This window comes from Staurois parvus, unplaced genomic scaffold, assembly GCF_062004578.1.
Source record: "Staurois parvus isolate SC_StPar_1 unplaced genomic scaffold, SC_StPar_1.0 ptg000561l, whole genome shotgun sequence".
NCBI lineage: Eukaryota > Metazoa > Chordata > Amphibia > Anura > Ranidae > Staurois > Staurois parvus.
In genome coordinates, this window is record NW_028318357.1 from 1450743 (window position 1) to 1475920 (window position 25178).

Consider the following 25178-nt stretch of genomic DNA (forward strand, 5'->3'; position numbering starts at 1 on the left):
TTGCTTATTTGTATATAATGTAATTAGTTTTTTTCCTTATGTACAGCAATATTATTTTTAGTATGGTCCTTTTGAAATACTTTGTATTTTAAAATATGCACTCAAAATTCCTTTGCATGTACCCTGTTAATTCTAATATCTGGTAATCTAGCACTAGATAATCTGTATTAGGATGCAAAATGTAACATCTGCTCCTGTTAATGTGGGAAATATGTACTGCCTTACAGAGCTTTGGTTTATTATTCTTATATTCTGCAGAATGATTGCTAAGAGACAGCAACCATATGTTTCTTTTCTGGATTTAAACACAGTCTGCCTTGTACAAAAAAAAATCTATTGCAAAGCTAGCTGCTTACCCAAAAAATTTAATTTTTCTAATGTAGAACCTGAAAGTAAATATAGTTCTACACACCATCATTACTTTTAACTCCATCAGTTTGAACGTATAAATGCAAATTTCCTTCATAAGACATGTCACGAAGCTCAATGGCTTATGACTATTGTACAATGCTAGCATGGTAAGTCAACATATAGAATGAGGTGATTTTTGTACATATTTATTTCCCATTCCACTATATTTTCTTTTTTTTTTTTGGCAAGTAAATAAACCGTGTGCACTTATATTTACTTTTGTTCCTCTCAGGCCTCCAGCTCTTTGTTTTGAACAGACCTTCATCAGAAGTAATTGACCTCCAAGCCAGTCAAGTCTGGCTCCAAGTCCTTTTCACAATGATGGGGTGACCCCTTCATCAGCATGAAGGAACATTTGTCAGTGTTTTTGGCCTTCTATTCCCAAGAAATCTCCTGTGTTGGGTCCAGAGCATTATTTCCAGGGGCTAAAAATTGAAATTTCAGTTTATTCCTTTTCTGCAAAGATGGGAAGGTTTTCTTGCTGTTCAGCAGCTCATCCCAAATGAGGAATAGTGTTGGTTTCTTCTCAACACGGTTTACAATTCCCAAGGCAAATTGAGACGTTTAGCCCATTCTTGATCTGAAAACTCTCCACTTTTGAACTCAGCGGGTTCAAAAGTTTTGCATGGTAACAGCCAGGTCAGTCATCACCTCCCTCTTTCTAGTGGACTTTCTGGGCTCTGTGGACATCAGGGATGCTTATTTGCACAATTTCTCTTACGTTCATTGACAAAGGAGTCCGTGTCACAGTGTTACCCCTAGCCGACAGCCCCCCCACTAAGGTGGAGCGGAGGATCTTTCTCGTGAGTGTTACCCGCAACCTCCATGGATCAGTAAGTAGATGACCCCCCTTCTGGGCGTGTGGGGGGCTTGTGTACCCCTAGGGGTGTATTACCGCTGCTCAAGGTAGAGAGACTCCCAATATCCAAGCACAACTCCTCCTGTAGGTGCTAGCCCAGCTGCGTAGATGAGAACGAAGAATGTCCGATTGGCTGCACTTCAAACAATCCACTTTATTGAACCGCGGGGTAATGAATAAGCTCTGTCTTTAGTGTGAAACGTGTTTACCTGCCAGTCCCCCACTGTATTTCCACTGTATGTATTGGTTTTATCTTGGTTCAATAAAGTGGATTGTTTGGAGTACAGCCAATTGGACATCCTTTGTTCTCTTCTCCTAGGGGTGGTTGGTCCCTATGAGGTTCCCCTTCAGGGTCTGTGTAACCCACCGCCCTCTTCCCCCTTACATTTGTGGTGAATTGATGTGGTGTTGCGTACCCGGTTTCCCTAGTCTCCCCAGGCTATGCGTAGGGATGTTGATGCTGGGACATTGGGCTATCCGAGCCTGTGTGCTGTTTTCCTTTACTAGTGGCTGTCTCTGTACCCTAGAAAGGCTGATGGCCTGCTGACCTAGGTCAGAGTTTACTGTGTACTCAGAGGCTGCAGGGGAAATGCGAGCAGGCATCGACACCTGCACCATCTGGATTGAAATGGGGTTGATCTATGGTGGGGAGTGGGGTTACTCCTGGCTCCCCTCCTTGTCTGGAGACTTGTCTTTGGCCCTCCCACGGGTTCGTGCACTATGCGGTCGGGCTGCCCACTACCTTAGGCCGCGGCTTGCATCCTTCTGGACTGGGCTGCAGCGGCCACTATTTTTCTCCTAAGTAGTTGCCCTTTCTGTTTGCCCTTGGCCCCAGCACCCCCCTCTGGTTGGGAGGTGTGGCACGCTCCTTCTCTTCCACCTCCTTTGTTGCACTGGTGATATACAAAGTTGATATACAAAGGTTGCAGGTAACACTCCCAAGACAGATCCTCCTCTCCACCGAAGTGGGGGTCTGTTGGCCAGGGATAACACTGTGAGATGGACTCCTGCGCCCGGTTATATGTGTTCCCTTGAGGCATTTAACTCGCTAGCCCTCCCTTCCACCACCTGTGGTCAAGCTTCAGAAGAGCTATGTCTGTCAAAGAACTCAGAGAAAGGGATTTTATAGTAACAAAAAATCAATTTTTTTCATGCTCACCTATGTATTTCTGTGGGCATACAGTGCTAACAAGCTTATAGTGCTAACAATTGTCATCTTTCCCTTTGGTCTGACCTCTCCTCCTTGGATTTTCACTGAGGTGCTTGCATCGGTCCTAGCTCTGCTCCATGCTGTAAGGATACATGAACGATCTCCATTTAAAGGACCAGTCCCTTCCCTAACCCTGTCAGCCAGTGTCCAGAGGAAAGTGCAGAAAAGTTTCAGCTGGATTCTAATGCTTCGGAAGTCATCTCTGGAACTAACTCATGAATTTAAGTAACTATGCCTGACATTGGGATACATTCCTGTCCAAAAACTTGCTGCCATGGGACAAACCTTTCTCCTTTCCTCTCGTGACCGGGCCCTCTGGTCCAAAGGTCAAGGGGTGTGATTGTAGCCTACCATATACCTAGATTCACACAAGACAATTGCACCTAAATATTATGACAGCGGGCCAAACAGATATGGTCATTGGACCCACAGCATGCTTCTGACCAGTAAGAGCTGGAGTCAGGGAAACCCTTTCTCCCCACAGACATGAACAGCTCTTACAATGGATGCCAGCCTGTTGAGCTGTGGAGAAGTATTGAATGCCCTCTTGCTGAAGAGATCTTGGTTGTTGAAGGATGCTCATTTATGAGCATCCTGGAACCAAGTGGTCTCTTTAAAAATGGACTTTTTAGCTACAAGGTCACCTACATGCTTTGGTGATTCTGTGGGTTCCGTTTTCACCTGATCTATGCCTTTCCTCCTCTATAGCCTCTTTGGAGTACTCTGCAGGAACAAGATTTTTATCAATCCGACTTGGCCAAGGACGATGAGGTTATTCTCACATTCTCAGACTGACAGGCTCTCTGTGGGTTCTTCTAGGTCATTCAGACCTTCTGTCCCAAGGGCCACTCCACCAACCTGCTTCTCTTTAATGGCATGTCTTTTAAAGCATGGGTCCATGAGGGACATGGGCCTGTCAGATTCAGTCATCTTTACCCTCATAAAGGCTAGGAAGTCAGCTTCTCACAAAGTCAACCATCACACCTGGAAATCCTATTTAATGTGGTGCTGGGCCAGGAAGTTTCATCTTAGGAAGCACTCCATGGGGCGCATCCTGTCCATCCTCCAGTCTTGTCTAAATCAGATTTATCCTTTGATAGTACTCAAGGTCAGATGCTCTTTAATAGACCTTTGGCCTCTCATTCCTTAATTAAGGTCTTTGGGAAGGGAATCACACACATTTCTGTCCCTGTAAATTCCTCTTTGACCCTGTGTAACCTCAGCCTGGTTCTTTCAGCATTCCAGTTCTTTTAGAGGATGCCCTTCAAATTAGGCTTATTCTCTTGTCTGACTTCACTCACGAGGTGGCCTTTCTCCTGGCTATCATCTTTGTGCAGAAGGTCTCTTAATTCGCTACCCTATCCTGTATAGAGCCTTTCCTTGCATTATATAAGAACAAGGTCGTCCTTCCACCTCAAGCTGAACATTGTCTTTCACTTCTTATGTCCTGCTTCGAAACATCCCAAGGAAATTTCTCTTCACTATCTTGATGTGGTATGCATTGTCAGAATCTACCTCTTGGCTGCAGTCTCTTTTTGTGATCGGATTTCTTCTTAGTACTTCCTGATAGTTCCTGCATTGGGGTTTCCTCCTACATTGCTGGATAGAGTAGACAAGTCACCATTTATGCTTATGGTCTGTAGGATAGGATTTCTCCCCCTGTTACGGCACACTTTACCAGATTTATTAGTACTTCGTGGGTTTTTCAGTATCAGGCATCTTTTTCTAATATTTTCAATGTTTCCATCTGGTCTTTGCTTCACGTTTGCTAAGTTTTACTAGGTGGATATTCAGGCCTCTTTTGATGCAATTTTGGGTGTAAGGTGCTACTAGCTGCTGTCTGAGATCTGTCGAGCGCTTCTTGACCAATTAAGTGCACCTGTTAGCATTTGTTTGCTGTGGTGTTGTATGGTTTAAAAATGAAGGATCTTGCATTGGGTACTGCATTCTTAAAAACCATTTTTACTGGAAAAATCCTATTTTTTTAGTATAGATAACTAGAATTTCAGATTTCTATTGCTGTTTGTGTCCCAATTGCCAGCTTTCCTTCATTTCCTATCTTTGTGAACTATTGCCATCATGATAGTGAGAGGAACTTTCCCTAATGAAGCCCTCGATAACACATACATTTAACGAGTTCTAGTACATCCTTACTGGATTCCAAATTTTAAAAAATATGGCTGGACATACATCATAGAAAGATGTTTATATATTTGCGAAAATATGGCATCACACATTGTAATTATTGAAATGATCACTATTGTTTTGAGAGAGCTTATTTTTTTGACAGCTAATTGTATTTTCTTTACATTCTCCCATATTGTGTTGCATGTGCTGTTAATCTGATGTGTTTCATACCTACTCCCAATACTAGAGTTGTAATGCGTATCCGGAAGCTTTTAGAGCTTGAATTGTCATTGTAATAGATAAAGACACCTAGCAATCCAGTGTTAGAGATTTCTATTAGAAATGGCACTTCGTTTTAATGGTATTCGCCTTTCTTCTGTTCTAGAAATACAAAGCCGGTCGCTGTGATGACATTTTGAAATGGAAGCCTCCTAACATGAATTCAGTAGACTTTCTGCTTAAAATAACTCGAGTTGGAGGAGAAGGGTAAAATTTCCTTTTCTGATTGTTGCATTGTATGTTCCATTTAGTTCTTAAGTGCTATAACGTTAATGTATAGTATACAACCACAAGAATATCTGCTTTATATCTGCTTAAAGGATAAGTTCAGCTTTCGTTATATGTTACACCCATATTCAGGGTGTAACATGTTACGTTCAGACCAGCCCCCCGATCTCCGCTTTGACAGCTAGCGGGGGATCTTCTCCCCCCTTGCTAGCTATCAAATTTTTTAAAAAACTTGGCCGTGTGGGGCTGTGCCCACACGACCGCGTCCCTCATTCACAGTCATCTGTGAATGAGAGACTACAAGTCCTGACAGCCTTAGCTGCTGTCAGCTTGTAGTCCTAAATGAACTACCATGAACTACATCCCTTGCAGCAAGCAAGCATATATTCTGACAGGTCTACAGGAGACCTGTATGGCATCAGCGACCTACTGATCACTGGTGCGATGCCTTCCAGGCTTCTGTAGACAAAAATATTTTTTTTCCAAAAGGTGAACTTATCCTTTAAGGTTAGACTGATAGGATGAATGAATTTATCTCTACAAAACATCTTGTGTTTGTGAGGCGAGCTTGTACCTGTGGTATGCAAGAGCTCACCAATGTTCTGTTCTAATGCATTTGATATCACTAATGTTTCTTATCGTCATCTGTCTTAGTCATCTTCTAAACTTGCATACTCCACTCCCATATCCTGAGCCTATTAGGGTGCTGTGGGCTCTGCAAGTGACCTGGGAAACTGTATTTCCCATATCTCCTAGCATTCATTAAAGTGGAGTTCCACTCAAAAGTAGAAGCTCCGCCTATTTGCCTCCTCCACTGCCATATTTGGCACATTGTTTTGACAGGTAACTGCTCCCACTTCTGGCTCAGTTTGCCGCGGCAAAGTGAGCCGGACGCTTGGCCCCCTCCTCCCTCCTGTAGTCTCCTGGGAACTTTCACTGGTCCCGGGAAACCGCAGGACCAAATAGGAAGCGCAGCACGGCTTGCACATGCACAATGGGCACCAGGCTGTGAAGCCACAAGCTGTCACAGCCTGGTGACTACAGTTGAGAGGCCGGCGCCATGGAGGAAAGAACGGGAGAAGCGACCGCACGGGTGAGCACATCGCTGGACTTTGGGACAGGTGTGTGTTTATTGAAAGTCAGCAGCTAAAGTTTTTGTAGCTGCTGACTTTTTATAAACACAAAAATGGCTGGAACTCCGTTTAGGGCATTTTATCACAGTATGGGAAGTTTCGGTAGGAATGGCCCCGTGAAGTCCTTTGACTGGGTTTAGCTGGGCCGGGAAAGGGTATGACACAAGGAAGAGGGAAGGCTATATGTCTATGCATCACAGAAGACTAAGATCATGGTACATCCTATGTCACCTCATCAGGCTGTAGTTTCTTAAACATAAGTGGCCACAAACGTTAACTACAGATTAGTCAGGGGGGGAATTGGTGGCGGTGATGTGGAGTGTGGTCACTTCATTAAAGAAAATAAAGTGCACACAGCACACTCAGCAGGAGTATTAGTTGCTTTTTTCATTGTTTGGCTAAAATTCCACCTAAAGCAAATTTGCTACGGGTTCATCAACTTTTTACTCACTTCTGTACTATATGATAGGTAGCGTACAGACAGATAAGCTTTCGTAATCCACAGTCAAGCAGGTAATTTACAGATGATTAAAGTTCATTACCAACTAGATACCTTAGGAGTGAGTATCATGCATAAATCCGAACATATTGTACAGTAAAGAGCAACACTACTCCGATCTCAACTAGTATTTTTAAATCTTCCAATCTTAAAAATGCTTCCCTTTTTAATCCTCCAGCACATTCCCATATTACAATTTTTAAGAATATGGTTTTAAATGATCTTGAAAAAAACCAAAGTCAAAAAATATCATGACCAGTTGTATATTGACAACATTATTAAGCATTTATTAGAAGAAAAAGATCTAGTAGTAAGGCCCGCCGATAAGGGAGGAGGGGTTGTTATAATGAATAGATCTAATTATCTTGCACTAGTTAGTAACATCCTAGAAGATAAAGAAACATACATGCCTCTTAACAACAATCCGCTATTTGCCTATAAAAAAGCATTAAAATCTTTAATTAATACAGGGTATGAAGCTGGTATCCTGAGTAAGAAAGAAAAAGATTATTTATGCTCTACTTCTCCTAAATTGCCTGTAATTTATTGTCTTCCAAAGATCCACAAGGATCCTATCAACCCCCCAGGCTGCCCTATTGTAAGTGGCATTGGGTCGCTCTGTGCACGGGTTGGAGAATACATAGATGGCTTTCTCCAACCTCTGGTGATTAATACTCCAGCCTTTTTAAGGGATTCAAAACAAGTGTTATCTGTCATTAAAGATATTAGACTGACTAAACCAACTTATTTAGTAACTGCGGATGTCTCCGCCCTTTACAGCAACATAAAACATGATGATGGACTTCAAGCTGTGGATTATTACTTGAAGGGTGCTCTAGACATCCCCCCATTACAGAAAAGTTTTATATTAGATCTTCTCAAATTTGCAATGTGTCACAACTATTTCTGGTTTAGTAATAACTATTTTCTGCAGATCACCGGAGTTGCAATGGGTGCAAAGTTTGCGCCGAGCCTTGCCAATCTATTTATGGCTTATTGGGAGGAGGATATCATCTACTCCAGGGACTGGCCACATCTCCACTTATATCGTCGGTACATCGACGATATTTTCTTATTATGGGATGGTGATGAATTTTCCCTGATAAATTTCTTTACGACCCTGAATTACAATACCAATAACATCAAATTGACTTTTCAATATTATTTTCAGGAAATTCATTTACTAGATTTGAACATCTTTAATAACGGTACTGGGTTATCTACAAAGACTTTTTTTAAACAGACAGACCGGAATAGTTTCATTCCAACAAATAGTTGCCATCTTCCAAGATGGTTAAACAACATACCTAGGGGCCAATTCCTAAGGGTCCGTCGTAACTGTGATAATGTTGACGATTTCATCCAACAATCCACTGTCCTTAAAAAGAGGTTTGTGGAAAAAGGCTACAACAGTAATATTTTGGAGACAGAAATTGATAATGTAAAGAACACCAATAGAGAGTTGCTCCTCTCTACTGTGCACAAAAATAAGGACAATAGGTTCTGTCCATTTATCACCAATTTTTCTGCCCAGTACAAAGATGTAGCCAAAATCATTAAAAAACATTGGTGTATCCTCAAAAGTGACCCAGTATTGGGAAGCTCGTTACCTGACCAACCAGAAATCACTTATAGGAGAGCCTCTTCTTTTAGGAATAAACTTGCTCCAAATGTGGTAAATCCCCCGAGACAACTTACGTTCTTTAATCAGAAAGGTTTCTTCCCATGTAACCGATGCATGTTATGCGTCTACAATGGCATCCACAAAACACCTATCTTCACTTTTTGCTCTCGCTCTACTGGTAAGCAATACACGATAGATTCCACCATCACATGTAATAGCCTCCATGTAGTTTATCTCCTTGAATGTTCCTGCGGGAAACAGTACATTGGCAGGACCACCAGGAGATTAAGAGACAGGCTGCGTGAACATCTCACAAATATTAAGAAGGGTTTTAAAGAACACTCTTTGTCAATGCATTTTCGCCAACAACACAATCGGGACCCACATTCCCTTAAGTTTATTGGCATTGATTTGGTCCATAGACACTGGAGAGGAGTCTATAAACGAAGGGCTGTCTCCATGCCATGTTAGAGACAAAATGGATCTATTTGTTACGTACATCATCTCCTTTAGGCCTTAATATAGAGTTGGACATCAACTGTTTTATCGATACTAGCTAATCTGCATTACAATACAATTTATTATTCTTACAATATATATTTATGGCATGCGTTTTTTGTCAATTCGTTTATATGAGGTTTGGTTGCTCTTTTAAATGCCTTTTTTAATAAGTCTTAAATGAAGTTGGTTTTTGAGCTTTTTTATGCTCTTTCATATTCTGTATATTGATGCGTTTTTCTATGAGGATTTTATCCTATTTGTTAAAGCTTATCCACTGCAGTGGATTCTTTGTTCTCCACCCTAGTTTACTCTTTTCATATACATTTATCTTATTTAATCTTTTATGTATATATTTCGGTCACATGCGTTTATGCATATAGAGATGTTGGCATTTTTTGATATAATTTATAATTTTTGATGCTTTAGTGGTATTATTCCACCTTCTCTTAATATTATCACCTTGCAATTATGTTTTAGGACAAAATGATATATTATATATTATGAATATGTTTTTTAAACACGTGGTTATATAATATACAGTTGCAAGAAAAAGTATGTGAACCCCTTGGGATTACGTGGAGTTTTGCATGAATTGGGCATAAAATATGCTCTGAACGTCATCTAAGTCACAACAATAGAAGAACACAGTCTGCTGAACATAATACTACACAAACATTAGATGTTGCCATGGTTTAATTGCACATAACATGTAAACATTCACAGTGCAGGGAGGAAAAAGTATGTGAGGCCCTAGCTTAATGACTTCTCTCAGAGCTAGTTGGAGCCAGGAGTGAGCCAACCTTGACTCCAATCAGTGTGATGATATTGGATGTGTTGCTGACAGCTGTCCTGCCCTTAAAAAACACACACCTGTTTTGGGTTTACTGGTTTCAAGAAGCACTGTCTGATGTGAACCATGCCTCGCAGAAAAGAGCTCTCAGAAGACCTACGATCAAGAATTGTTGATTTGCATGAAGCTGGAAAGGGTTACAAAAGTATCTCCAAAAGCCTTGATGTTCATGTGTCCACGGTAAGACAGACTGTCTACAAATGGAGAAAGTTTAGCACTGTTACTACTCTCCCTAGGCGGGGTCGTCCTGTAAAAATGACTGCAAGAGCACAGCGCAGAATGCTGCATGAGGTAAAGAAGAATCCCAGAGTGTCAGCTAAAGACCTACAGAAATCTCTGGCACATGATAACATTTTTGTTGACACATCTACAATAAGGAAAACATTAAACGAGAATGGAGTACATGGGAGGACACCACGGAGGAAGTCATTGCTGTCCAAAAAGAATATTTCAGCACGTTTGAAGTTTGCAAAAGAGCACCTGGATGTTCCACAGCACTACAGGCAAAATATACTGTGGACAGATGAAACCAAGATTGAGTTGTTTGGGAAGAACACACAACACTATGTGTGGAGAAAAAAAGGCACAGCACACCAACATCAAAACCTCATCCCCACTGTGAAACATGGCGGAGGGAGCATCATGGTTTGGGGCTGCTTTGCTGCCTCAGGGCCTGGACGGATTGTTGTCATTGATTGGAAAATGAATTCCAGAGTTTATCAAGACATTTTGCAGGAAAACGTACGACCATCTGTCCGCCAACTGAAGCTCCGCAGAGGATGGGTGATGCAACAGGACAATGACCCAAAGCATACAAGTAATTCAACAAAACAATGGCTGCAACAGCACAGAATACGCCTTCTGGAGTGGCCCAGTCAGAGTCCTGACCTCAATCCGATTGAAATGCTGTGGCATGACCTTAAGAGAGCGATTCACACCAGACATCCCAAGAATAATGCTACACTGAAACAGTTTTGTGAAGAGGAGTGGTCCAAAATGACTCCAGATCGTTGTGCAGGTCTGATCTGCAACTACAGGAAACGTTTGGTTGAGGTTATTGCTGCCAAAGGAGGGTCAACCAGTTATTAAGTCCAAAGGTTCACATACTTTTTCCTCCCTGCACTGTGAATGTTTACATGTTATGTGCAATTAAACCATGGCAACATCTAATGTTTGTGTAGTATTATGTTCAGCAGACTGTGTTCTTCTATTGTTGTGACTTAGATGACGTTCAGAGCACATTTTATACCCAATTCATGCAAAACTCCACGTAATCCCAAGGGGTTCACATACTTTTTCTTGCAACTGTATATGAGGGTCTCTCATCAATTGTTTATCTTACGTTCTCTTTATTGATTTTATGACTTTTTAATTGCAATTTCATATTTGTTTTTATATATATATTCACAAGGTGCAATACCTCCCTGTACGTTTTTTATTGGCAAGGTACCTAGTTAACCTGCTGCTATTTATGCTATTTTCATAGTTACCATTCGTTATAATTTTATATAGGCACTTTAAATTAGTAAGAAAGCTGGTCTATTGCTTCAAGCATGCTAAATCATATGCCAAATAGTACACAGGCTTAATGTCCCCTGCTGAATCCATTAGTATGGAGTACTGGTTCAGTCTGTCTACTTACACTGCTCTTCAAGAAAATGGCCGCCGCATGAGCGTACTGCGCATGCGCGGCTTTGCCGCAATGATGTCATCGGTGCGTACTGCGCATGCACACCGCAGGCTTTAAATCGGATCGTTTTTCTGCAATGCACCCCCTTTGAAAACGTGTGTGTAACACGAAACGCGGCAGCGAGGTGCCCCCCAACTGTCTGGACTTACTACTTAGCTGCCCCATGTTTCTGCAATTGAAATTTGTAAGTGAGTTTTTTACCATTTTGAAATTACTGCTTAAATAAATACAATACTACACTATCAAAGCTTCTGGCCTGTGGCTCTCTTATTTTGGAGGGAGCCCGGGCCTTTTGAAGGTGCTCGGTTCCTCTTGGTCTCCTGTGGGTTGCTGACTGACATGCTGGATTAATCCCTCCATTGGCTGATGTATATCTCTGGGATCCCCGTCCTGCTGTCCTGGGAACATGACATCTAGTGGCAAGAGATAAGATGACATCATCCCCTTCAGTGGCTTCCTTTCAGAGTACCAGGAGTAGGTCTTAATTACTCCATGCTCCATGTGCTGAGACATCTGGTTAGTGCAAGCTATTCTCAGTTTTTTCACCACAAGAGTCACGAATTTCCCTCTGGTTTCTAAAACTCGGATGCACCACAGAAGTCACGAGTCTAATATGCTTATATTTTAACATTTTATTCTTTTTATGAATCTTGCTTAATATATGTGATCAGGTTAATTTCCAATATATGAGTGCTGCATATTTTTATTACATACTATCCGAAGTTTTTTAAGGTTTACTTCCTATGCCAGCAGCTCAATTAATTAATCTATTAATTCACATATTCATCTATTCATTAGATTAATTATTAGACACCTAGCGCTGTTGCACTTTATTCCAATAGCGTACAGTTATTAAACTGATGTTAAAGGATAAGTTCACTTTTGTAATGTGTTACATGTTCAACCGTTTTTAGGGTAGAACATGTAACGTGTTCCCATAGCCGCAGCTGCGCCTGCTGCCCCCCCCTCCCTCTGACAGATAGTATGGGGAAACTTCTTCCCGTACTATCTGTCAGATTTGAAAACAGCGCGGCCGTGTGGGGCTTCGTCCACACGGCCACATCACTCATTCACAGTGTTCTGTGAATGAGTGCCTACAGGTCCCGGCAGCCTTAGCGGCTGTGGGCTTGTAGTTTTCAATGAACTACCACGGTGCTATGGAGCACTGTGGTAGTTCATTGAAACTTCCTGTCAGAATATCTTCTTGCTCATACATCACGTATGGCAAGCAGATATTCTGACAGGTCTGCAGGAGACCTGCATGGCATCAGCAGTCTACTGATCTCTGGTGCAACACTTTACAGGCTCCTTTGGACAAAAATAATAATTGCACATTTTTTTATCTACAAAAAAAATGTGCATTTATTATTTTTGTCCAAAAGGTGAAGAGCCGGCAACTTGTTCTCCCAACAAGAGTAATTTATTAATAAAGGCTACAGTGTGCAAGTTACAGTAGCTTGCTCATGTTGGTAAAAACCTTATTTATAGCCACTGGCTATGTTAGGGAGATTAACCCTCTCTGTTTGTTCTGTTTACCTTTATCATTGAAAGTAAAATAAAATCTAAAATTTTGGGTTGTCCCCAGAAAATTACTTAGGGGAAATCTAATGGGGACAATAGTTCCTGTGACATGGGGGTACCCAAGAGATTCTTTTAATTTGTAGGGATTTCCTCTCACTTTCTGTTTTGGCTATGTGACAGAAGTGAAGGCAAGTCTCCCCAATGACAACGTTGCCTTTTTTTTTTGGTAGAAGAAGGGTATTTATATATCTGTGATTTTTTTTTATACTATGTTCATTCAACGTTTGACATTTATAAAGATCTTTTGTATTTACTTTTACTTGGTTGTTTTTGATATGCTGCATCCGTGTCCTGTGAATGCAGCTTCCTCTTGACTTCACCTTTTTTCTTTTGTCATAATACATATGCTGCAGAGACTGCGCTGACTTAGTGAGTTGGCATATTTCTACAGTTTAAAACGTTCTACCTCTTTATTAGCACTAAAAACTGACAGAGGTTCTAATCCTTCTCACTGTATCCATCCTACTGGATATCACAAGATAAAATACCGCATGGTTTCATGAGTAAAATACCTCACATTTTGATGAAATAATTAATTCTTTCTTTTAGTTGTGTTTTTTTTTTTGTGAATTGCAAAAAAAGTTTGAAAAAAAGTTATGATTTATATTATCTCAGATTTTAAGAGGAAAATAAGTTTGTATGTGTACCATCAAGCCAGTGCTGCTTATCAGCCATTAACACACAATTTCCTCATTGAAGCATGATTGTGGTAGCGTCGTCATGTTGTTTACTGGCAGGGACTGGGAACTGGTCAGGATTAAAGGCAAGATGGATGTACTCAAGTGCTGGCCAGTTAGAGAGAAAAAGATATTTCAATCTTCAAGAGACCTGAGAGTAGAGAGGAATGGAAATGTATCTTCTAAAAGGAGAGTGACTTTAAGCTTGTAGCCAAAGCTACACTGGATTGATTTAAAACAAAAATCCTCAATGGCCCAGGCCAATTAAAACTCTATGGCATGATTTGAAAATTGCTGTTTACCGCTGATACCCATTGAATTAGAGAAAGCTAGAGTATTTTTACCAAGAATAATGGGCACGAATTTTAAAAGCTAAATCTGGTAGAGATTTGCTCCAAAAGTCTTGCAGCTGTAATTGAACCCAAAGGTAGTTCTTTGAAGTATTGACTTAGAGTTTTAGGGAAGATATGTATGTAATAAAGTGTTTTCATGCTCAGAACCTCTACTCACTGGAAGCTTTTTTCACTATTCATGCTATAGAAAGTGATGTGTAAAAATCTCCATTAGTTGCAACCTCCACATGCACTAACAAGCATGGGTCTAGCTCACTTAATTCACATATTGTATTTCCCCGCTTTGTGTTTGATCAGGTAACATCTGATACTGAAACTTGATTGAGTCTGCATGATTTGTCTTTTGAGTTGCAGAATTCTAATTTGATATTTATATTGTCCAATATTAAGTATACAACAGCACCAAAGGTCTGTAATATCCAGTAGCTGCGTATATTACTGAACCCCTGGGCAGACAACTATTTAACGTAAACTCTGAACTATTCAATCCTTCAAAAGTTCATGTACAAATAAGTCTCCTTATGCTTTTACTGGACTCCTAGGGCAATAGATTGTTGCATATAAAAATCCTCTCTTCCTCCTCTTCACTTCTGTCACATCCACTGCACGTGCTCCAGATATCATAAAATCGTTATAACAAAAAATCATTACTAGACTATAAGCGTGTATGTCCCACAAAGCATATGAATTCAGATACATTAATGTGCTCACTTTCCCAGTGCAATAATGTGCTCCAATTGCTTCACCATGTGCTCACAATACCATCAACCTTCCTTAATATTTATTCTTACCATCAATCAACTTCATGCATCAATCTATATATCTCTATCTTCTCCACAGTTTATTTCAGGTACTTCTATAGCGCCGTCAATTTACGCAGCGCTTTTACATATATTGCACATTCACATCAGTCCCTAACCCTCAAGGGGCGTACAATCTAAGGTCCCTAACTCACATTCATACATACACATACTAGAGACAATTTAGACAGGAGCCAATTCACCTACCAGCATGTCTTTGGAGTGTTGGAGAAAACTGGAGTACCCAGAGAAAACCCACGCAGGCACAGGGAGAACATGCAAACTCCAGGCAGGAGGTTTCGTGGCTGGGATTCGAACCAACGACCCTAGCACTGCTAGGCGGAAGTACTAACCATTTAGCCACTGTGCTGCCCTGCAATTCTTCATCCCACTCTTCTCTTCTTCCCAAATGATTCGCAAAAAGAAAAAACTAGCACAGCGTAATACGTCTTCAAATAGTAAATATCGCTTAGCCAAGTGAATACTCACATAGCCTGTGTGTTCCAACCACCAACAGTGCTTCACATCATCAGTCCAGGTCACGCATCTTACCAAAATCCATTGTCAGTACGCCTCTGAAATAGACTCTCCACTGTGTTTAAAGTGAAAATTCGTCTTTGTACTCTACACTGCTGCACACTCCTGATACATACAATTAAAATAGGAAAGCCATAGTGCAGCAGTATTTGTAAAAAAAAATGCTTTATTACTTAAAATTTTGCTTACATGAATCTTCATATACACAAGACCGTCTCTAAAATGGCCGCTGTGGTACTTCCGGTTATGTCTTAAGTCACTTCCTACTGACGTGTTTTGTTATCAGTGGACTTCCATGCACCTGGTATTAACTCCTGTGTTCTGTCTCTATATATTTTTGCACAGAAGTTATTCGAGATTATTAGTGTCTCTACTTCTGCAAACTTGATTGGGAGTAAGGGGTACATTTCTTGACAATTTCTAATTTAGGGGATTGTTGGGGAATTTATTTTTCCTTTCAGGTATATCCTGTACAGTTAATCTTAACCCCTTAATGCCAGCACCTCCCAGCCCTTTATGGGGTTTCTGATGCCAGGAGGCAGGTGGGGGTTATGATCATGTAACTGCCATGATTGGCTGTCATGTGATCTGGAGCTTTCCGTTAGGCGCGAGTATCTGTGCCAGGAGTTCACAGGGCGTGCACTCATTTGGGTACACAAATATGCGGCCTCTCAGCATCAAGGCCCACCTGCCTTGTTGTGTATTCTCTGCACGAACAGGTTAAGAGACTAATCTCTTAACAGTTGTCCAAAGGTCTCCTGCAGTAGCACTAAAATGAGATTTTTTCAATATGAGATTATTCACTGTGAATAAACTATATCTAAAACCAAAACCTTTTTCTTTCTTCTTTTTTTTTTATTTTTTAGGTTTTTCTCAAAAGTGGTAAGAGGTTAGGACCCCTGTAAGGTGTTCATTATTTTATTATTTATTTATTATCACCAGAACAGCAATAATGGGAAAACCTTCCAGTGGTGACATGGTACAGGTGACAACTGTGTAAAATGGGATGTCCTACACTTTGTAGAGATTTCCTTTCAATTACTTTTGTTCCTGCACAACAGGACATGAAGGTAAATCTCTCCAATGGGACACACATGATGTGAAAAAAAAACACCTGGCAGATTTTAACCATTTCCTAGTCTATTCCAAATGTAAAAAATGTTTCTGGCGCCCAACTATACTTAAATGTTGCCTGTAGGTTCACTGACACTACAACCGTATCTTTTAACACTTGCATATAATATGTTATTCTTTCTACTCGCTTTCAGGATATTGTATTTTTAGTAGCTGTAAAACCTTAATTTAACCTTTTTTAAGAAGTCTTAATTACAGATTTGCAAAAAAAAAAAAAAATAGTGATACCAGAAAATGTGCCTTGTTGAAAATAAAGATACTTATTTTTGTGTTAACCAGAGCAAGCTAGCTATTATTCCTTGGTTGTAATTTATATTTATTACTGGGAAGATGGCAGGTTCCTTACCAGAAACCTGATTCATGATGTGAATTTAATCTGCATTACATTGTACTATCAGGTATGTTGATGAACCATTGAGACACACACGACATGATAAATAAGCAGTGCCCATGGCTGGTTACTTAGTAATTATTTAGCTGCCTTTAGCTTAGGTCATGTTTCGGCTTGATCTAAAGCCCTTTTTTTTTCTGTTCTGTGGTTTTATTCAGTTCACTCAGTTCTTACTGTTCTCTTTTGAGGCTGCTGCAGAATTGGGCTGACGAATTTTGCTGCCCTAGCTTCATTTTATATAGTTGGTATGATGGATGTAGCACATAAGTGTAACCATGATTTTTTTACATAGTCTGATTTAGCAATTGCTTGTAAAAGTGACAAGGATGCTGACATTGATTTTATTTATTATAGTAGGACAAACATGGCAAATTATTGGGTGCCCTAAAGTATGTTAAAACAAATCAGTCACAGACTGATTTGAATGGAAAGCACTACCAGTCATTCTAGCTTACATTGCAAGCCATTCTGAATTTATATCATGATAATAGCACTATTTATTACTTGATATGGTAACATGTTCATACAAAGACTTATTTTCTCAATTTTGTACACCTATAGAAGTCCATTGCATTGTCAATGCTGAATAAAGTGGAGGCACCCTCTTAAACCTCTATGTACCTTTCATTAACCTCACTGGGACAACCAAAAATTTGCTTACTGGATGTTGAGGGTTAGTGTACTTCCTCCCACATTATCTAACTAGTGGGCCATGTGTTAAGCTGAAGATCCAATTGAATGTAAATAAAGTAATGCACAGGTAATTGAGAATACCTGATCGTATAGCCAAATTGTTGCTTTATGTTTTAAATATGAAATTGAAGCCTAGCTGTTTTTTTCTTAATGGTAAATATGGCTTTTGTTAATAACTTTGCCATGCTTTGCACCAGAATTGTATTTTAGTGTCATTATACATGGGACAAAATTACAGAAAAAAATATACATTTTATCCTCTTGCACCCAGGCGGCTGAGCCCAGTGCAGTGTAGATTTCAATATCTTTCCTCCTCCTCAGAAGCCCAGGTGCTGTTGGTGCTGCATGCGTCTATAGAAAAGTTTCTAATTTTGTTCACATATGTTTGTATGCGATACGATATAATATATATACACACACACACACACGATAGCACTGGCATATGCAGTACCTGAGTACAGCCACGCACAACAATCCATGTCTGAGAGGCTGTATTTTGAGTTTCCCAGGGCTACATTAGAATTTACATTACAATAGGCACAGACACCTGTATGCAAGAGTTCAAATATATACTTTTAAAGTCAATACATTTTGCAATATACATTTGCGCAAAATGCAAAAATAACAACCCTTGCAAATACAGTATGTTATTTATGTGAGAGGGTATTTTCTGTTGTTTAAACTGGCTTTTACAGGCAAATGTAACATTAGAAGGTGATTGTAACATATTGTCAGATTGGGTTTGTTCTAGTAGAATGTTCAAGTACATCTGATTTGATAGGGTAAAGTCAACAATACAACAGCATTTGTCAGAGAAATCCATACGATAACATGTAGTATTCAACATGCTGCAGAAATAAAAAGAATGCCCAGCCACCGAACACCTTGCCTGGCCCCAGTAGTGGGCAGGTAAAAGCATCCTTGGCTTGATTCATCCATGCCACATTCCCAACATGTTTTGCTCTGCCTCCCTGGGATTAATCATGGAGATCCCCAGGACCGAAATGGAACATGTTGGGGACATGACCTGGATGAATTGAGCTAAGGCTTCTTTTACCTGCCAACCACTCGAGCTGGGTCAGGTGTGTGGCAAATGGGCTAGCTCTTCGTATTTGGTCAGCATGCTTTGGGTCTAGATGGACCTCCCCTTAGCCTGCACCCTCGCTAGTCAGCGGCATTCAACTTATCGACCCTTGATAGCCTGACCTGGGACCGTTAAACATTCATCGTGCGTCACATGTAGCATTTTACATGTTATAGTATTGTGTTTCTGTGATCAATGCTGTGGATAGTTACTTTGTTTGGCCAAATCCTGTCACATTGAGTGTACTTCAAATGTAAAGATTCAGCATGAGGTATTAGTTGAATTTGCCAAACTTGTCATTGTTTTTAACAAAATCACCTTGGCCTTTGGATTAGTCACATAAACCATATATCAACTTAAACGATAGGTGGAGGTGTATGATCATTACAGGCAAATTTCTCACAATTTCCTGCTGGAGAGATGTCTGCTATACCCAGCAGGAAGTCTTCAAAACCAGGACATCTTGCCATTTTGAGATCTATGGCAGCCAAATCTTGCTATTTTGAGGCCCTTTTCAAGCCCAAATTGCAAGCTGCTATTAAAAGTGCATAGGTAACTGGGCACTGCAATTGGGGGACCGTTCAGCAGGAAGAGAGAGTTAACCCTTTAAAAGTGTTTGATGGGGATTATATTTTTAAACATCATTCAACATACAAGGGAAAATACATTCATCGCTTTCAAATATAAGGTGAGAATAAATTCCATGTAACCATAATGAACAAGATTGAGTTTAGGGCTAACTGATGGACACATTTGTTTTCCGTTTGCAGATAAGGCAACAGTGACGTATCCATATATTGGAAACGTTTGATTTCGTAACATTCAACCCAAAACAAATGATTATATCTTACCAACATTCAATTCGGCAACATTCATGCAACAGCAATGTTCACATTCAACACGATTTGTGTCTTTCATACAATTCCCAGTGATTTGGGAAATATTGCTTGACCAGATAAGTAAATGATGCTTAATTCATTTTTGTTTAATTTTTTGTCTATATGCATAGACAATAACCTTTTTTTAAGAAGATATGACTAAAAGAGACTTTGTTTTTGGAAAAAAAAGTTAACAAACAAAAGGTATTACTTTGTAAAGTTATATGTGGCCCTTGGGCCCTTTTAAGTTGAACACCACTGTTCATGGTTCAGAAAAGCAAGAAACTGAATATTGCACCTCTTTGACATCTTCTTTAAAATAAACTAAATGTATTCCTTTATACGTTTAGATGTAACCCTTGGGCCTTTTTAGGTTGTATACCACTGTTCTTGAAGGTTCAGAAAAGCAAGACACTGAATATGTCATCCTTTTGTCACCTCATCAACTGCCACATTTATAGGGTGATCAATTGTAAAATAAAACCTTCTGTAGCCAGAACTGTTTTTTTTTTTTTTCATTTTAAGTAATATTATTTTACTGAAGGAAGCCTTCAACTGTTGTCCAAAAACATTCTTTTTTTTTTGTTAGAATGTTGTTAAATAAAGTAGTACTAAAACGTTTAGCAGTTTGAACAAGCCCAAAGGTGTTATTCAGTGTGTGTTTTATTAATATTTTTGAACCAGTGCATCGGTAGTGCTGCATTTTCCTTTACCTGATGGCAATAAGAGTTACAAAAGAAAGTTACTAATACATTTTCTGATGATACAGTGTATATAATAAGAACTTATCTCCAGGCATGTAAACCTCTCTGAAGGAACAATTCACTTTACACCAAAAGTAATGCACATGAAACCTTCTTTGCCTCCATGCATTTTGCCTTTTTTGTTTGTTTTTCAGTTAAAACAAACACATTCTGCAAGTGCATTAATGTGTGACAGTAGACAATAGAGCAAATATGTTTTCAGTCTAAAATTATTTAAGGCATTCAATATAGGTAGAAGACACTACTTAATTCCCATGCATTGACATATACACTATATTGCCAAAAGTATTGGGACACCACTCCACATCATTGGATTCAGATGTTCCAATCACCTCCATGGCCACAGTTGTATATGTGAAAGCATGGGGATCTGGGGCTCAGTGAATTCAAGAGTGGTACCATGATAGGTTGCCACCTGTGCAATAAGTCCATTTGTGAAATTTCCTTGCTACAAATATTCTACAGTCAACTGTTAGTGGTATTATAACAAAGTGGTAGCAACTGGGAACAACAGCAACTCAACCACAAAGTGGTAGGCCATGTAAAGTGAAAGAGCGGGGACAGCGCATGCTGAAGTGCACAGTGCACAAAAGTCACCAAATGCCTGCAGAGTCAAGACCTCCAAATTTCATGTGGCCTTCAGTTTAGCACAACAACAGTGTGTTGAGATCTTCATGGAATGGGTTTCCTTGGCCGAGCAGCTGCATGCAAGCCTTACATCACCAAGTGCAATGCAAAGCGTCAGATGCAGCGGTGTAAAGCACACTGCCACTGGACTCTAGAGCAGTGGAGACGCGTTCTCTGGAGTGACGAATAACGCTTCTCTGTCTAGCAATCTAATGGACATGTCTGGGTTTGGCGGTTGCCAGGAGAACAGTACTTGCCTGACTGCATTGTGCCAAGTGTAAAGTTTGGTGGAGGGGGAATTATGGTGTGGGGTTGTTTTTCAGTGGTTGGGCTTGGCCCCTTAGTTCCAGTGAAGGGAACTCTTAAGATGTCAGCATTCCAAGACATTTTAGACAATTTCATGCTGAGAACTTTGTGGGAACAGTTTGAGGATGGTCCCTTCCTGTTCCAGCAAGGTCCATAAAGACATAGATGAATGAGTTTGGGGTGGAGGAACTTGACTGGCCTGCACAGAGTCCTGACCTAAACCCGATAGAACACCTTTGGGATGAATTCGAGCAGAGACTGCGAGCCAGGCCTTCTCGTCCAACATCAGTGCCTAACCTCACAAACGCGCTTCTGGAAGAATGGTCAAACATTCCCATAGACACACTCCTAAACCTTGTGGACAGCCTTCCCAGAAGATTTGAAGCTGTTAAAGCTGCAAAGGGTGGGTCAACTCAATTTTAAACCCTATGGACTAAGACTGGGATGCCATTAAAGTTCATGTGTGTGTAAAGGCAGGTGTCCCAATACTTTTGGCAATATAGTGTATTAAAAAGCAAACAAATGGAAAAGCTCTTAATAGGTTCCTGAGCTTTCTGAAATTGAATGTGTGGTCACTGCTAGAATGCTATGAAGGTATTAAAGCTCAGTGATACATCTGTATCCTGCTGCTTGCTTGCCAACAAATATAGGTTTGCAATGGAATTGCCTTCAGAAAACTTGTGTGTTGCAGAGTACCAGTTCTGTAGAAATCGAAATTTAACAAAATAGGAATTTGCTTATATAGTGTTTTTGTCCAGAACTGTCAACTTGTAGCACGTGGACAGTGGTTTTTACAGCATAATGGTTGCCGCAGATCTGTCTGGAATATCCTTTAAGCTAAGGTTGTTATGCAGTTGCCTCAGTTTAGCTCATAACGTCTTTTTCTAGCCAACTGTACACAGCACCTGTACATACACCAGCTAGCTATATGCATAGGCTTTGGAATCTTGCATGTATGTTATGTCTGTTTAGCTGAATGGTACATGGACAGTGCTGCACCTAGTTGGCTTGGAAGAGAAGATATAAGCAAATACATAAATGAAACTGTTCTGTGAGTTGTAGTTCTTATTGGTAATGAGGTGAGAAAGATGGAAGGAAATACAGTAATTTCAGTTACACTTTAGAATTGTGCTGTGTTGTTGGAGTAGATGAGCTTTTTAGGTGTTACACCATGTTAGAATTGTTCAGTAAAAGTAACCAAAGTCCACACCATTTATTATTAAAATAAACAATAACAGGGTTCTTCCATGTCTAGACATATACCAATATCATTCCTGTGTGACCAATGACCATTCGTAATTTAGGAAGCTCTGGTTTAATAATACAGATTACCAAGGTAGAGCTGCAATATTTAGCCAAATTACATGCAGTTGTCTCATTGTTTGTAGCACACTATAAACAGAATATAAATAGAACACTGTCTTCTTTGGTTTTAGATTTGCAGGGTTTCCAGTGAAAATGACAGGTTGGTATTTTCATTTTCAGGAGCATGCCATCTAGTAGGCAGTCCAGTCCAGACCAACCTAAAAATTTAACACTGAGATTTATGGGAGTATCATAGCCTGTCTTCGAAGTAGTTCGGTTTTTCATCCACATTGCCGCAGTGCTCCAGTCTTCCCCTGCTGCAGTGCTCTCTAGTGATACTGGAACACTTTTCTTGTGGTCTTTCACCTGATGGAAAAAAAAAACTGACAGACACATTTGCTAGTCTTCCCTAATCCTGCCTTGAAAGTTTAAGGACTGGCTTGCACTAGTGCAATTTCAAATGACAATGGGAATAGCATTGTTTTCTATGGTGCTTCTTCACATCAATGCAACTCAACTGCAATGCAAGTTTGGGTAAGGGCCCTGTGCTGCTTTGCTGTGCCGCATTGTGATTTTGTGGCCCAAAGACTTTTTTCTGCTAAAATATATAATCCTACCTGTCCATATAGTGATAGTGGTAGTAGTAGTCTTAAAATTGCATCAAAACTGCACTGACCTAGCATCAACATCACAAACAATTCGCATGCAAAGCTGATCACACTGGTGTGAACCATGCCTAAATGTGATTCGTCCAGTGAAGTTTATAGAGGTCAACTGTACATGTTTAGTACACTTCAACTGACGCTATGTGCATTTATCCTGTAGGAAATCACAAAACTTAGATTAGATAAAAGAGTATTTCACCTTCAGTGAGGTGCTGATGCTATCTAGTAAACACAGTAAATGCTAAAGTCACAAGGTCAGAAAGCTAATTCAATATACTTTTACTTTAATCTGAGATTGCTGTAATCCTCTACAGAATAAGCACACTCGCTCGACAGAAGGCCATAGGAGGGAAACAGGAATGTATTTCCTGAAGATAGGGATCAAGGAGGTTGTCCCAGCATCACTGTTATGTACATTCCAGGATCACCAGAATGCAGACAAAAGGGAGTGGTGTGGACTGGTACAGCATGGCAAATTAATGGATGAAAAACTACAGGAATGCTCCACAATAAGGATGTCCTACCTGTATACCTCTCTAGATTTTAACTTTTTTCCTGGGGAATGCATTCAGTGATAATTAAGTAAAAGAGTGCAAGATTCAAGTGTTTATCATAAGTGAATGTACTGTATTGGAGATATGTTGCTGTTTTGGGTAGCAATGTCCATATTAGTTTATTATTATTATACAGGATTTATATAGCGCCAACAGTTTGCGCAGCACTTTACAATATAAGAGAGAAAGTACAATTCCAATACATTTCAGTACAGAAGGAATGTGAGGGCCCTGCTCGTGGAGCTTACAATCTAAAGGAAGGGGGAGATGATACAAAAGGTGATAGCTGCAGGGGATGATCTGGTGGAGGTGATTCAAGTACAGTTCTTAGGTGGAGATGGGGTAGGCTTCCCTGAATAAGTGTGTTTTCAAACATCGCCTAAAGGCAGACAGTGTGGGGGCTGACCGGACATGCTGTGGTAGGGAGTTCCAGAGGATGGGAGAGGCTCTGGAGAAGTCCTGGAGGCGAGCGTGGGAGGAGGTGATGAGGGAGCTAGACAGGAAGATATCTTGGGAGGAGCAGAGTGGGCGATTTGGCCGATATCTGTGGATGAGGTCGGTGATGTAGCTAGGGGAAGTGTTGTGGATGGCTTTGTAAGCTGTGGTTAGTATTTTGAATTTTATACGTTGGGTTAGTGGAAGCCAGTGGAGGGATTGGCAGAGAGGGGCAGCAGTCGCTGATCGGTTGGTAAGGTGTATAAGTCTAGCAGCAGCATTCATAATAGACTGAAGGGGGGATAGCCTGTGTAATGGTAGACCAGTGAGGAGGCAGTTGCAGTAATCGAGGCGGGATATAACCAAGGTGTGGATAAGTTGTTTTGTGGTGTCATTGGTCAGGAAGGGGCGGATTTTGGAAATGTTCCGGAGGTTGAGGCGGCAGGATTTAGCCAGTGACTGGATGTGGGGCCCAAAAGAAAGGTCAGAGTCTAGGATTACGCCTAGCACCCTGGTATGAGGGGAAGGACCAATGGTTGTGCTGTTGATCCTAATGGTAAAGTCGTGAGTGGGGGATCGGGGAGGAGGAAATATTACAAGCTCAGTTTTTGAAAGACTGAGTTTGAGGTAGTGAAGTGACATCCATGCTGATATGTCGTAGATTTGTGATACGTGAGGAGATTGAGTTTATTCTAGAGATGAGTGACTGGATTTGACACTTAAAAGCGGAGCTCCACTTAAAAGGGGAAGTTCCACTTTAATAGTTCGTCCCACGCTCCCCGTTAAGGATTGGCACCTTTGGGAAGCGGTTACCCAAATTTGACCGGTACCCACTCCCACTTTCAGTTTGATTGCTTAAGGTGATCGGAAATGGAAGTTGTCCTCCCCCCTCCTTCCCTTAGTCTTCTGGGACACGTGACAGGTCCCAGAAGACTATGGGACCATTCACAAAGTGCAGCACTACTCGTGCATGCGCAGTGGGC

At 40.5% G+C, this 25178-nt stretch overlaps 1 protein-coding gene across 3 annotated transcripts in view; it reads left to right on the forward strand.

Annotated features, from left to right (window-relative positions):
- Positions 1 to 25178, forward strand: part of RNGTT (RNA guanylyltransferase and 5'-phosphatase) — a 507135-nt gene that overhangs the window by 371178 nt on the left and 110779 nt on the right. For all 3 annotated transcript variants that reach the window (XM_089691308.1, XM_089691307.1, XM_089691306.1), the window contains one exon: positions 4993 to 5093. In XM_089691308.1, coding sequence (XP_089547434.1) covers positions 4993 to 5093 — 101 coding nt within the window. The remainder of the gene's footprint in view (positions 1 to 4992; positions 5094 to 25178) is intronic.